Source organism: Nannospalax galili, unplaced genomic scaffold, assembly GCF_000622305.1.
Source record: "Nannospalax galili isolate Female #2095 unplaced genomic scaffold, S.galili_v1.0 scaffold1465, whole genome shotgun sequence".
Classification (NCBI taxonomy): domain Eukaryota; kingdom Metazoa; phylum Chordata; class Mammalia; order Rodentia; family Spalacidae; genus Nannospalax; species Nannospalax galili.
Window position 1 is genome coordinate 91559 of NW_008352395.1, and position 16112 is coordinate 107670.

Consider the following 16112-nt stretch of genomic DNA (forward strand, 5'->3'; position numbering starts at 1 on the left):
TGTATGAATGGAATGTATCCTAATATAGAATCGGTGTTTCATCATAAGAAAACCACTTCAATTTGAATTAAAGCACTTAAATTTAAAATCAGTTTGATACAAACACCAATTGCAACAGCGCAATTGTCTTTAATTTGATTGCTGCCCACGGCACTTCAAACCTGAGTGTAATTACTGACAACTAGGAAATATTAAAACTAGATTTGTGCTGTTTTAACTGTCTGTTGTCATCTTTTACTAATCTAACAGGAAAGCACTAAAAGGGCTTCAGGCTGGGCAATGAAGAGGCAATAGTATTCAATCAGACAAGTCCCATATTGAGTATCAGATACCAAAGACCCAAGACCGAAATCACTGTGTCTAGACTCTCTGGCACCTGACTTCACTTATTTACCAGCGACCAGAGGCCAACCCCCACAGTTCTCCGTATTCCCATACACCTCTACTACCCCACCCCCTACCCAAACATCTTTGAATGATTATGCCAGAGCTGTGCATGCCTCAGGAATCTCATCTGACTGGCTACTCCCTAACTCTCCTGTTTGAAGTGATGCTCTGGTTTCTGAACTTCAGCAGATAATGGCAGGCAAGAGCAAAGGGGGCTGTCAGAAAGGACGTTTACCAGCATTCAGCTAAAAAGAAGCATGTAGATCAAAGTCAGGCCAAATAGGACAACTGTGGTGGAAAACATGTGGATCACTCTGAAGACTCTTGCATGCTGTTCTAGGGTAAAATATTAAATAACAGCATGACATCACAACCTAACCATGTACTTTGATTGGCCATTCTATTACCAATAAATACTTTTATAGGCATCTGGATGGCATTTGCACCTATTTAAACAAAACATGCATCGCAGAGGTCTAAATAACAATGAACTGTTAATGTGTACTTTTAACTATTATTAGACTACAACCATTAACTCCTGGTTATCCCAAATATGCTTACCTGAAACAATCTACCCACCGAGCCCAGTAAGAGCTACATAAAGAAAGATGATCTGGTCTCAAATATTTTAGAATAATGGCAAAAGGGGAAGAAAATTAGAATACATTGGATTCTTAGAGACAAAAAAGTACGAAGAAAGTAAAGCAATGTGATACTGGGTGAGATGATAAATGCTATATGTATAATCACCTATGCTGGACATTAAATAGTTTCAGAAAGTGACTCTAATTTATTCTATAAAACACACACAAGAAACTGCACTATGAACAAGCTAGAAATAAGAAAGACTTCAAGTTTTAACCAACGTCATGCTTTCTAAATTTACACAGCCTGTGTGTATGTGTGTGTATTCTACAGGAATTAAGATATATAACCATACTCTGCATTCTCTTTGATCACTAAAATAAACACGAATTACTACTGAGCCATTGCATTTCTACCTTCAAAATTATTTTAAGTTTCTTTTAAAAATTCAGGTGTAATATTTGAAGATCTATAGTAAACCAAAATTAATGTGTAAAATTCAAGAATAAAATATTACATAACTTTCAGGCATTCCAACCTTAATATGGCTTTCTTTAATATGCAGGTTAATCAGATTGTTGTCACAAGTAAGCTTAAAGCCACACTGGTACTATAAATGAAGCCTCTGACAGGAATATCATTTAAATTCCTGAAAGAAATTTGGAAGTTTTGTTTATTTTCTGAATTGCTTTCAATCTTTTATTTTGTAATCAACAATCAGCTTTTCCTTAAATACGTGAAAATTAGGCACTATGAAGTACAAATTACAGACTAGGTAGTGCTTCAGGAATAAAAATATTTAGGCTCTCATTTGGTTTTATTAAAACACTACCTCATACTAAAATGTTTCAGGAGGGTTACAACATAATTTGGTATATATAATCTCACTATTCCCATAAGAGTCAAAATTTAAGATAGAAGAAATAAAAGCAAACATATAAAAACCTAAAAACTGTCAAGTCCTGAAATGGTTTTGGAAAAATTGGTTCATGTTACAGATGATAAGTAGTCTAAAAACCCCACTGTTGATATATTTGCTATGAAAAAACTGTCTGAAAATAAACATGCAGGAATACTGTCTGTTAAAAAGGAGGGGGGGAATTCTGTACATACCAAGTTTTAAACTGCAATGATGACAAGGTCTAAAAATTGATCTCAACGTGCTCTTATTTTTGACTCATTCATTTAAGGTAAAAATTTATACTTCATATTTGAGATTATGTATTCTCTAAGAGTAGGATATGTAGTAAGTTTTCTACCTCTTCCTAGTTTGTATTTATTTCTCTTTTATTTAATGTTACTCTTTTAACAATCTAAATCTGTATGAAGAGTCCATCTCTGTAAGAATATTATTCTTTTCTGGCTGCTCTCCAATTCATATCCTGTAGTCAATGAAGTTCTGACACTACGTGAGATTGGAAAAGGAACAGCCTTTGAAACTGCAAAGCAGAAATCTTCAGAACATATGGAGTGAGGCCACAGTAAATCACCTGTAATCTTTCTTTGACATGGCTACTTTTTTACTGAAAACTTGTTTGACAAAGAGTTTGATTACACTTTGCATGGGCTGTAGTCTGACTAGTCTGACACAGGTTATCACGGTAAGAGGCCCTGTTGTGTTAGATAAGATATGTTATATATTCTTTGAAGAATGTCTATTTCCTGTAAACCGTCATAATTAGTTTATTCTCTTATACAAGAGATTAAGAAATTACTCTGTAAGAGACCATCAGCCTTTTAAAAATATTTTATTATTATTTTTTAACTTTAAAAATTTATTGAGAATTTCATACAAGCATATATATATTACATATATATATTTTTCCCCCGTCTTTTTGAGACAGGATCTCCCTGTAGCCCCAGCTCTCCTGGAACTCACTATGTAGACTAGGCTGGCCTTGAACTCACAGAGATCCACCTGCCTCTGTTTCCCAAGTCCTGGGTTTAAAGGCGTACGCCACCATGCCCAGCTACAAGCATATATTTTAACTGCACATAAGTAAAATGTTAAAATTCTGGAAAAGCACATTTAATTTTAATTTTGACTCACTAATTTGGAATGAATAGAAGGATGGTCAGTTAGAATTAATGAAAAAATAAATTTGAACTATTTTTATTATAACAGAATATTTACTAGTTCATCCTAAGGTAAGCAGGAATTGCACAGTAGGATTGTTAAAAATTAATTTAGTAAGGATAATTTAGTTTGACTCTTCTAAAGTTTTTTAAGTGTCATTTTTATTATATTTATATGTATATTGCGATTTTTCTTTTACTATCTTATAAAAACGATTCAACAAAAGTAATTTAATAAAAAGATGATCAGTCAATGTTCCAAACATCCAATATTCAGATTATTGGAGCTTCATTTACATGGTGAATAGTCACAAGAGTGACTCCATGAATGTAAATTCCCTGAGTATAATCCCATATATAGGGAATTTCTAACCTAATAAAATAGATGATATATAATAAAAATCAGTAAACTACTTTAAGATTTACAGGCCTAACATATGAAATATATCAAGTATCTGAGTCATAGAAAAATCTTTCTTGAGAACAGCACTATAAAAACAAAAGGATTTTGATGAGGCATTTTGCCATCAGAGAATGTAAAATACTTAAAACCATCAACTATAAACAAAATTAAAAGACAAGGGAAAAACTTGGAAAATATTTGTGACATGGCAGAGTTAAAATAGTTACTATAACATTGACTTTATCAAAACTATCAATATGCCACTAAAAAAACTGAATGAAAATTATTATAAAATATGGATTCTAAACAGATGAAAAATGTTTACCATCATCAATATTCACAGAAATGCAAATGCACAGAAATACTGAAGCACCACATCTTTAGAGAAACGATGATTGCTATTGTTAAAAGTGAAACAATGGGGCTGTAGAGGTGGCCTAGCAGTTAAGAACACCTTTTGCTCTTCTCGAAGACCAGGTTCTGTTATAACTGTAACTCCAGTACCAGGGGCAGCAACTCCCTCTCTGGCCTCCCACAGCACTGCACATACATGACATACTTACATTCATACAGGCAAAATATTCATACACATAAAAATAAATAAATCCTTTTTAAAAAGTGAAAGATGGCTGGAAATATAAATTTATTCTTTCTTAGACGGTAATTTGGTTAATATACATCAAAGATATAGGTGATTATTTTCTCTGATCTAGGTATTCTACTTTTAGTAATTTAAACTAAAGAAAAATTCAAATATGTGGATATGCTTTTTTGACTCTAATGTTTTTCTATATTAGTTTCATGTTTGTCTATAAATTTTTACATGATAACCTGAAAAAAATCTAAACATAAATTTAACAACACAATCTGGTCATGAAACACAATATTGTACAATTATCAGAAATAGTTTCTGAAGAATGTTCAATTACACAGGAACACATGATCTACTGAGTAGATAAAGCCATATATGAAAATTTAATGTGATAGAACCCTAATATGTGATTACTTTTAAGAATTCTCATAGAAGAAAGGGTATCAAATCGTTAGTTATCACTAAGTCAGGAATAAAAGTTATTTTCTTTTTTCATAGTTCTGTATTTGTCGTTAATGTTGTGATGGGGATCAAGCCCACGTCCTTTGGCTTGCTGGGCAAGTGCATTTCTACAGGGCTATGTATGCTCAGCTCCAATCCTGTGCTTTCAAATTTTTCTATGAAAAAATGTACTGTTAGTAATAAGAATTTTAAAGAACAGGAGGTCTAACAAGAGAAGAGTAAAAAATATTGATATTTCTTAAATGTTTTTCCTAACTCTTAAGCCCCTTACCTGTGGTATGCAGTCAGTATATGCAAACATTGATTTAAAGCGGTCATCCATGCTTATGTGGTAAAGCACACACATTGCTATTTGTTTGTAGTTTTCATTTCCTGGGAACAAAAAAAAAATCATAGCTATAGGGAGCTACAGAAACACACACACCATACATGCATATATACTATACTCGAGGTAATATACTAAAACCTTTTAAACTGCTGAATATTTATATAACTTTGATATGGAAAACACTTTGAGATCCTCATTTCAAATCTGAAGTTTGAAGTACACTTATGTTATATGTATGACATCACTTTTTAAAGATGGAATGCCCATTTTGCATGGTGTATTTCTGGGGAAAACGAGCATGAATCCTAAAAATGTATTGCCTTAGGAGTCCAGTATGAAGTAGATTGGCCATTGGTCTCCCCATCCTTACTACTGTATCAATAGGTAAAGTTAATACAGTTCATCTGCAGTCATGAAATGTAAGATACAGTACACAGGTATTTGAAAACTAAGTATCAGAACATGGAAAACAACATCCAATCGCTGAAACAAGCAGAACAGCACTTAAAGCAGAAGAAAAGCTGCTATGAGAGAAAAGTCCCAAACTCTGTATAGTCTAGGCAATGTCTCAGAATTTCTGTGGTAATATTGTTCTGGGCTGGGGATGTAGCTCAGTGGTAGAGGGCTTGCTAGCATGGCAAGGGCCTCAGTTTGATTCCTAGTCTGACTACAAAAAGAATAGGAAGAAAAAAAAAGAGAAAGAAAAGTAAAATAAATAGATTATTTTAAAAAGAAAAGAATCTTTAACATGTCATTTAAACAGAGTGCATGCTTTGAGAAAAGTGTAGGTAGATCTTATAGCCAGTGAAAAAACTGGAGCAAAAAAGCTGTTAAAACTCTTATCTCAGCAGAGTAACCAAGATGAGACTTTTAGACTAAAGAAATCTTGAAGATATTTGAAGTTTAAAAAATATAAAGATTAGGCCAGGTGTGGTGGCTCACACCTTTAATCCCAGCTCTTGGGAGGCAGAGGCAGGCAGATCTCTTGTGAGTTCAAGGCCAGCCTGGTCTATAAAGTGAGTTCTAGGCTAGCTGGGGCTAGAGGGAAACCCTGTCTCAAACAGACAAATCTCTATCATCTATCTATCTATCTATCTATCATCTATCTATCTATCATCTATCTATCTATCTATCTATCAATCAATCTACCTATATCTATATCATCTATATCTATATATATCTTGTAGTAAGTGTAGTAGATAAACGATGCATTAAGATTTTAAAATTTATTTCAATGTGGAGGACACTTTCAGTACTTTTATCCTTGTGTCTACTGTCATATGAGGTTATTAAAATCTTAGTATTCTTTAAAATTGTTTCATATTAGTACTAAAATTTCAAGCATATTTTCCCAAGGTTGTTAGAAATTCTTTAGAATGCATAAACATCCATAGTCTTATAAGGTTCATTAGTATAGAACATGGAAGTTGTTTAATAAATACTTGCTGATGAAATATTCTAGTTTTAAAAATATGTCAAGATAAAAACAGAAAAAAAGACAAATGTGAGTTGTAGAGCAAACATGGGGAAATCAAGCTGGTCCTGTCCTTGAAGCCTCATCTCTACTGTCTAACTTTCATAATACTGGAAGGTGCCCTACATGATACTGGAAGAGAAAAGTAATCATCAGCTTTACCCATCTGTGAACCCTGTGAGCTACAATAACAACTAGCCTGGCAAGATATGCTCATCAGTGCAATAGCGGCACAAAATGTTACAGGAGTAACCAACCACTTTCTGTTTGGATTTAAGGCCTGCTTTACAAAATGAAGCCCATACTTGGTACTTTTATCAGGGTCAAGACCCTGTGGTTAGACTGGTCACATGCTATAAGGGAGACACTATTATTATTATACTGATAAATGGACATAGTGTTAACTTATGCTATTGGCATAAGTTAATGACATTGTTACACTCATAGATTAGTGCATCTTTGAACTCTCACCAGAGAAGCTTCTTCCTACAGGAGATGGAAGTTAAGACAGAGACTTACAACTGGTCAGTGTACAGAGAATAAGAGACTGAAGAGTGATCAGCCCTAAATGTGATACCTATTTATCAGACCCTCTCCCGCCAATGGTCAGGGATCATTGCAGAAAAGGAGCACCAAAATTGTGAGAACTAGAGATGATGAATGAATATAGAAAATCATGTTTTCTGAACATAGTAGTGAAGTTGCACATATGAACCTACAGCACATGTGACAGCATGCACAAGACCTGCACAAGTCCAAGTCAGATAAAAACCCAGCACTGAGTGGGGAGGTAGGCAGGAAGCCCCAGCCCTAGTTGAGGAACTAATGGCAACTGATAGCTCCTGGGAGAGGGAAACTCAATTTTCTTTATGGCTATGACTCCAGGTAGGTTGACCAGGTTCCAGTGTATGGACCCACACCCCAGAGCATTTGGCTAGCACAAATTAGACTTGATAGGTCTTTAAAAAAAAGAATAGCAAACATGAAGTGAGAAGTGAAGGGAGTATGGAGGAGGTGGAGGGTTTGGGAGGAGGTGGAGGAGAGGTTCAAGGGAGGAGTTGAATGATCAAAATACATTGTATGAAATACTTGATTAATAAAAATATTATTTAAAAGAAGGAGGAGGAGAAGGAGAAGACATGAAATTAGGAGGATGTTTTAGAGGGGGTCTGGTGGGAGTTGGAGGTGGGGAATGGCAGATGGATATTATCAAAATACATATAAAGTATGAAATATTTAAAGAATAGAAATATTGCATGTATATGTAAACTCTAGTTTTACAAGAGGTCAGATATGTGACAAAAGTGTTTGAAGATGTCCCAAAATCTCAAAAATAAGTAAAAACTACAGTGTCTCTCTACCTTCCAACTTTGTAGGTCATTATCATTTAATTTATTTTTATCTAACGTATAAGGTAAGAAAGCAAGACTTTATTCACTACATTATCCTTAGTCATAAAATTAGTATGTATAACAAAATAATAAGTATTAGTGACTGACCAATAAAATCATATATTAAGCATTTATCATGCAAAAGAGCAATACTTTAAATAGACTTCATGGCACCAAGTATTTAGAACAATCTTTAAATAGATCTTATCATATTTTTAGATGAGGAATCTCAAGCCTAGAGTAGTAAATATTCACCATACAATCTTGAAAGTGATTAGTCAGGAATTCAGACACAGGTCTGTCTGCTCTCAAAGTCTTTGCCACATTATAACTGCCTTGAAACATTTTTATATCATAGGATGGAACTTTTTCCCACATAAGATTATTAAAGTCAGGTATAAAAGACTGGAAAATACTGTTACTAGATGAAATAAAGTACATTTTTCAAATGGAATTATGTTAAATTGAGACAACATGTCTTTTGAAATGGACTGATTTGTCAGGTGTGGCAGGGGCTCACCTGTAATCCCAGCTACTCCAGGTGGTGTTGCAGGAAGACCACAGATTCAGTGCCCGGGCTAGACAGTGAGTTCATGGTCAGCCTGGCATTTAGAGGGACACTTGCTCAATTAAAACAAATAAAAAGATAAGGCTGGAAGTGTTGCTCTGTGGTAGAGTGCTACATGTCCTAGTCCAATTACTAGTAGTGCCAAAACAAAATTGTTTAGCTATTTCTTTTTACTTATAAAACTAATGGAAACACTTCTAGATAAAACAAAACAGATTAATATATATTATCAGCTTCACAGATAAAAAAGTAAATATTTTGACTTTAACTATAATCTAGGAATTTATCAATTCAACTGCTTAGAAGAAAATATATGCAGAAAGGTATTCACATGTAAAATAATATTTTCCTGTATAACATAGTGAATAGAAATTTGATTGCAGAATAGTCTATTGTTTGAAAAAGAGAGAAGTTGGGCAAGACCCAGAGAGAGATAAGCTATAAGAAAAACGACCACTGACTTGGATCTAAAGTTAAGATAGAAAAATGGAGGACAAAGTGGTGAAGACTAGTTAGGCAGTGGCTGTACAAAATATAATATTTATAGCAATTACTTGAGAGTGTGAATTTTATTTGGGGAGAGCATGGTGCAAAAAGTTTGAGAATTCCTTAAATGAAAGTAGACACAAGTTAGGTATTCCTGATGCCAACATTTTGAGATTAGAAGAGTCTTTAGATTCACGGATTTTTTTTTTCTTTTTTTGAGGTAGGGTCTCCCTGTAGCCCCAGCTGGCCTGGAACCCACTATGTAGACCAGGCTGGCCTTGAACTCACAGAGGTCCACCTACTTCTGCCTCCTCAGTGCTGGGATTAAAGGCATGTGCTACCATGCCTGCTCATCTGTAATTTTCATCCTACTTAATTTTTATAAAATATTATTTGATGATAATTTCTTTAATGTAGTCACTGAAAGTGATTCAAATCCATTCAACATATTAAATGTAAAAAGAACCAAAGAGAAATTAGTAGTAAGTACAAAATATTCTTCAACATCAAAGCAAATCATCATACATTAAAATCCAATATGGTGCTATGAATGACTAGGAAGTTATTCTATATTTCAAGACAGCCTGTCTCTGTCGGTATTAACAAAGATTCTAAGAGGCAATATTCTTAGATGGCACACCCCTTCATGTGAGCAAGAAGAAATAAAGACTCGCCTGTAAGAGATAGGGACTTCATCAAGGTAATACAAACAGTCCAATGGAGTTAATGACATACATAGCTTCCAACGGTCAACTCAAGATAAAAACGAAGTCTTACACTAAAAGAAAGTATGGAGAGGACTCCTAAACTTATCATGTACAATACATAGATGAATAACGTATAAAATGCTACACTCAGATAAAACAGTAATTACCTTTAGACAGCAAAATAAATATCTAGTTTCCAAACGTAGGATGATTCATTCTACTGCTACTCTGATTCTGTGCTGGTACACGGCCTCCTTTTCCTTCGTCTTCACATTTGTGGTCAAAAGTGAAAACTGTAGTTCTCCTATATCTTCCTAATTATATATGTGATTCCCTATTAAACAAATAAATGAGGAAGAACAAAAACACACCAAACAAGCAAAGCTCCTGAACACATCCTCATGTCCTTTCTAGCTTTTTCTAAAACTGATCTTCCTGAAAACTAAAGGACAAAGGGAAATGTAAGCCATGAAGACACAGGCTCTGGTGGATTAGTGTTTATAACATTCAGATTCTTTGAGAGAAGGGGAAGGAGATACTGTGCTAATAAACTACATTATTCCCATTACACCAGGCAAATGTATTCCTATACTAAGGTTATGAGTCAGAAACACGGCTGTGTAATGAATCCAAGTCTAGGTTTGACTATAAAATTCATGTGCCTACTTTTTACTAAGCTGTCCAGGAGAGAGAAGAATGAGTGAAATAAAATAAATCCAAAAGTAAGTTATCATCAGTAGAGGAAGGAGACTGTTAAGATCATTTGGATCTGGAATACATGGAGAAGTGGGTAAGATGGTTGGTAACAGAGAAGAGAGAATATGAAACCAGATGTACAATCAGATATTTCCAAGAAAATGTGTGTCAAGATAAAGAAGGTTTCAACTGATGAAGACAGTTCTTGACAGGGACAAGCTGCTCTGGAGATTGCTGGGGTTAAATTTGTGCCTCTGCCATACTTCAGCTTTAAGGCTTTGTGAACGATATTTAAAGTTTATGCTTCAGAGTCTTCATCTATAAAAGTGGGAATTTCCGTACCTGCCTCAGAAGGTTCTCATGTAAGGATAAGGAAGAATCTGGCAAAGCCATCAGCACAGAATCTGGCCCATACTAAAACAATCCAATAACTACTGAATGTTGAGAATCATTTTTCTGTTTTACCAATAGAACAGTACTATCATGTATTCCTAATAATTTTGCTTTTCCCTAGGCAAACTAGACTTGTAGTAGTAATCTGTAGTTCAAAGTACAGAATGATTGAGAGGCAGTCAAGATGTCTTTGAAATGAGTTAGACAGTTGGTCACTTTCCTCTCCCTACTGATTTTATATAGCTCTACTATTCTCAAAGCCTGGGCTTATAGAGTCATCATACACCTGAGGCTCCACTCAGTGTCCCATATCTAACTACAAACTATCATCATTTTTGCATTTTTAGGGCTATAATCTCTGAAAATAGAGAAAAAGGAGAAACAACAATGAACTGTTTTCTCGTCCCCCTCACACAGTTATGCATCTTTCCTTCTTCCATGCTTCCCTATCTACAGCAGAATTTACTTTTCCTTCTGGAGTAGGAAATGGTCATGGCAATGATGGGTTACCATGTGGATGAAAGTGGACTGAGAGAAGTCTGAGAGCACAGAAGAGGAAACTCACAATTAGCCACCCTAGTTTACTTACCTTTAACAGCATATCTAGATAAAATTAAGCCTCCATGAACAAAGAATTTTCACTCACGTTTGGGGTAAGCCCAGCTGTGATGGTCTGAATGAGGATGGTAGCCCTAGAGCAGAATCTGACACATCTTAAGCTGGCATACCCCAAGAGGTTCCAGTACTCAAATACTTGAATACTTTAGTTGGTGGCACTGGTTGTAGAGATTTAGGAGGTGTGGCCATGCCGGAGGAAGTAAGCCATTCGGGGCGGGCTTTGAGAGTACACAGCTTGCCCACTTCCAGTCTGTCACTCTCCCTGCTTCCTGAACCTGTTTGATGGTGTGAGTGTTCAGTTTTCTGCTCAGGCCACCTATGTCACCATGCATCCCTGCCATGATGGAGGACTCATATCCCTCTGGAATCATAAAGCAAATAAACTTCTCCTTCTATAAGTTACCTTGGTCATGGTGTTTTTTTTTTTTTACAGCTATGGAAAGTAACTAATACAAAACTTTGTGTTGGGATAAGAAGAACTGCATGGAAGAAGGTAAGAGTACAAATAACACTGTGCTATATTCATATATACACATATGCATACACATATACACATAATACATGCATACACACACATATATACAAACATATACATTCACATATATACACATATATTGAGGAAAGTGTAAAAAGAGGTAAAGAGAGATCTATGGAAGCATTATATTGTATTTAGAGGTCTAACTCAGGTTGCGGATGTGTTTTCTGTATTTTGTTTGGGTAAGGTTCTCTTAGAATTAGAAGTCAAGAAAGTGATTCACAAATATTTCTTAACTTTCCCATTTTGTACTTTTATATGCAATGAAGAAAAGACACAAATAGAATTTTCTCTTTTATTTAGAAAAAAACCATATAAATACTTTGCAAATGCCTTGCTTCTCCTAGGTTACTTTGCTGATCCTAGTGCTACAAAAAATCTTTCTTCTCTAAGAAACTACAATATACGAATTTATGAATATATGAATAGAATACAGATCAAAGGAATCTTTGTATCATAAGTGACTGAATGATTAATTGGTTGATAAAAATGCAGCCCATAACTTCATGTGATAACCACAAGAAAAGGACAAGGCACATGTGAACGAAAGTAAAAATATGGAATGATGTGATGAACTCATCTATTCAAACCCTGGCTGAACACAGATAGTAAAAAACTGTCTGGAAGCCATCATTTAGTATCAGTACGTAAAAGCTACTTTGCAGATCACAGCAATAAACAGTCATTAGAGAAGTTAAATGGTACAAATAAAATTAAGAGCCTTTTATTATAAGCTAATAAGCAGTCTTCTTCACATAATGAAAGAAAATAATTTTAAAAAACTCTAGAAAGAAAATGGCATACTCTAATGGTTACAAGAAGACAAGTGGGTTGGACAATACGGTTTTCACATGAGAGTTCATAACTAAAGGCCATAATCTCTAACTAACCTATTATGGTCCTTCTATGCCTTCCAAATGGAAGGCATTTCAAAAGGGCTTTAAGACTTATAGACATCAATTATTCCCTAATGGCATCCCAAACAAAAACAGGCTGCCAACAATTGGTATGTTGGCACTGTACCAAAGGTTCTGAATTTTTAGCAGTATAGTGAAAAGATGGAATATTTTGAGAATTAGGTCTTAAAAACTGGAAGGGAATTAGTTAAATCTGTTCAAGTAATAAGGGCAGAGTGGAAAAATGGTCTATTCATTATGATTCCTTTGGTATTTATGGTAATAAACATGAATCATGATGAACTCACTGGCTATTAACTGCAGAGGGTATAAGCACTTCGATAGGATTTCCACAGGAATTCACCATTAATTAGCTGGATCATTATTTGAAAGTGTTACTGAATTATCTTAGCATTTGTACAGCCATTCTCCCCAAAATTGGCCATTCCCAGCTGAGGGCAGTTAATACCTTAACAAACTGGTCATTAACTCCAGTTACTGATTTTGTGGGAATTATTACACTTATAAAGTACATTCAAGAGTTTATAAGACACATTGCCTCTTTTTTTTTTTTTTCTTTTAAAGAAATTTACAGCTGTAGTTCAGCTGGAACAGCTGAAAAAGAAAGAAAATCAGCTTTCTGGGCTACTCTCACAATCTATTTTCTGCCAATTAAAAGGCAATACACATCTGATGGGTTTTGAATTGAGTATCTTTTTTTTTTTTAATCTCTGAAGTGATTAGTAGAAACACGAGGTACTAATTTTGTAAGACACTTGGGATTTTTCCATCTCAGACAAGTCAAACACAAATATGAGTTTTGAACACTAGAACTCAAAGCCAAATTTCCACTCTGCTACAGACCCTGCCCAACACTGTGTGGAACACAGTGAGGACACATTATGGCCACATTATTAGGCAGATTCTCATTCCCTTCTACTCATGTCTTCATTCACAGAACCCCCGTGGAGTTAGGGAAGGCTCCATGCAAACAAAAGTGGGAACAGAAGCACACCAACCCTATAACAGAGCAGCCTAAGGTAGTCCAGTACCCTGAAAAACCTTGTATGAACACAGCACGCTTCAAAAGTCATGTCTTCAACTTCAATAAATATTAGAGCCCTAAAAGCCCTATCAATAATATAGTATAAAGAACATATTACAGGTTAAACCCACCTCTTAAAAGCTATTTGCAACAATTATTGAATATAAATTTCAATAAATTTCATAAAATACACTAAAATATACTGAAGGAATTATTGAAATAATGCTAAAATGTTATTTTTTTTCTGGTACCAGGGAGGGCCCCGGGTATGCTGGAAAAGTACTCTACCACCAAGTCCCATCCTCAGTCCTAGAACTTCTTTAAGACATATTTTCATATAATTTTATGCTTAATTACAGCATATATAGTAAATACATACTAAGTATAATTAGATTTAATTTAAATTGGAATTTGGACAGACCAATTCTTAAGACTGCAACTCTATTGGGTATTACTTTGTCTTATAACAGATTTGTTAAGTCTAATGAGGAATTGAGATGAATAAATATATTCCAACTGTTTTTTTTTTTTTATAAAGCAAGAGTTAAGTGGGAAAAAATGAAAGAATCTATAAGTTACAATGATCAGAATGAAGACAAGTATAACAATAGATTTGTGGCAAATGATTTATGTGTCCAATTATTTATCACAATGAGAAACAAAACTATAAATCTACCATTAAGTTAAACAGCTTTCTACATTAACGGCTATTCTAAATACTTCACTATCAAAAACTGATGGATTTTCATTCTTTTAACTATGTTCAACTAGTTATTTTTAACATGTCTTCAATTATTTTATACCCTTGTTTATGGATTTTTTTATTATATCCAGAAAATACTGTAACAACTTGCTTATAATAAACTCGACAACATAGTCAGACCTCAGATACAAAGGATTAGACAGAAATAAAGCCCTTAACAACAACTGCTTTCTAGCTTAGGGTCCACACCTTTGACTTAATGTTCTTTGGCCAAATTTCACCATTTATGAAGGAGACACCCCAGGCAATATTCACACACATGGTATTGGAACCAGCTGGTGATAGAAGAATCTTAAGAAAAAAGGCTTCTTGATTTAATTGGGGAAAAAGGAGGAAGTATAAATTTTACTGCCATTAATAACTTCAAGCATCTTGATATGGTTCCACCTCACCCTGATGGTGAGACATGTGCTTTTTGTTAAAGTGTTTGCCACATCTGACCCCTATTGTTTGCTCACTTGATCAGGTAAGAAAATGTAGGTTTATTTATAGGATAAATGAGGCCTATAAAAGTGGAGAAACAATGCAATAGTCTATAAGGAGCTGTGTTCTGAAACAGATGTGTGAAATTCCCTAACAGTTTGGTAATAATCAGGAAAAAAAGTTATTTTTTAAAAATCTACTTAACTTTCTTTAAAAAATTCATAAAAGCAAACTAGTTTTTAAAAAACTGGACCAGAAAATATTATTCTGACCATTTCTAAACAGTAAGTAAGCAAGTTTAAAAATATCATTTATAAAGTATTACTGCTCTCTTGCAAAATAAGGACACCTATTTATTCACTTTATGATGTTGATAAAAATTAGGCATATTAATATATAAAGAAAAAGTGAACTTATTCTGGTGGGAGAATTTCAAAGACAGTTTGAATATAACTTGACCAACTTTTTTTTAAGGCAATATGACATAACAGTCAAAGGAAATAACCCCTAACTTCTATGTGATTAAAGTGTAGACTCCAATAGTATCTGCTCTGGTGATCTCCATCAATAAGGGAAATAAGACTTGTCTAAACCGGAAAAAAAAAATCAAACATTTATCACTTAACTCTTGACCTGGATTGACTCCCTACATGCTGATGAAATCTTTCTACAACCCAGTAAAACGTTCGGAAGCTAAGAATACCTACATGTAATCTAGGAAAAAATAAACCAGGTGGTAATGTCACTCAAAACAATTCTGGGTCTGCTCTCAGAATGCAGAAACATTTGTATCCATTAGGAGTACCTTGGAAACACTAGCCTATCTGCCAGTGAAGACGTCCTAATCTTACTCTTACTGAAAATCTGGCTATCTTTGAAATGATTCAAGTGAAGTTGTGAAATAAGACTGACGTGAACATTAGAATCTAGGTATCCCAATAAAATTAGTCCATACACAGCCAACAACATAAAGGATTACTAATTTATTTACAAACTTTAAATATATAAAAATCAAGGTTTTTACAGAGAGGAATTTGAATCAAGACTGAAATTTTAAAGAAAAAAAAAAGAGGAGAGGCAAAGGCAGTCACTTTGCTGGCTGTGCTGGTATATGACTGTGATACCAGTACTCAGGTGTCTGAAGCTAGAGGCTAGCCTGGGCTACAAAGCAAGTCTTTACCTAAAAATAAAGTGAAACAAAACCCCCAACAATAAATATGTATATATTATAATACACAAACACACACACACATACACACACACATACACACACACACACACACA

At 34.5% G+C, this 16112-nt stretch overlaps 1 protein-coding gene across 2 annotated transcripts in view; it reads right to left on the reverse strand.

The window, feature by feature from the left end:
• Window positions 1–16112, reverse strand: part of Kifap3 (kinesin associated protein 3) — a gene marked incomplete at its 5' end in the record, with an annotated part of 146234 nt that overhangs the window by 81405 nt on the left and 48717 nt on the right. For both annotated transcript variants that reach the window (XM_017802296.2, XM_008849416.2), the window contains 1 exon segment: window positions 4777–4877. In XM_017802296.2, coding sequence (XP_017657785.1) covers window positions 4777–4877 — 101 coding nt within the window.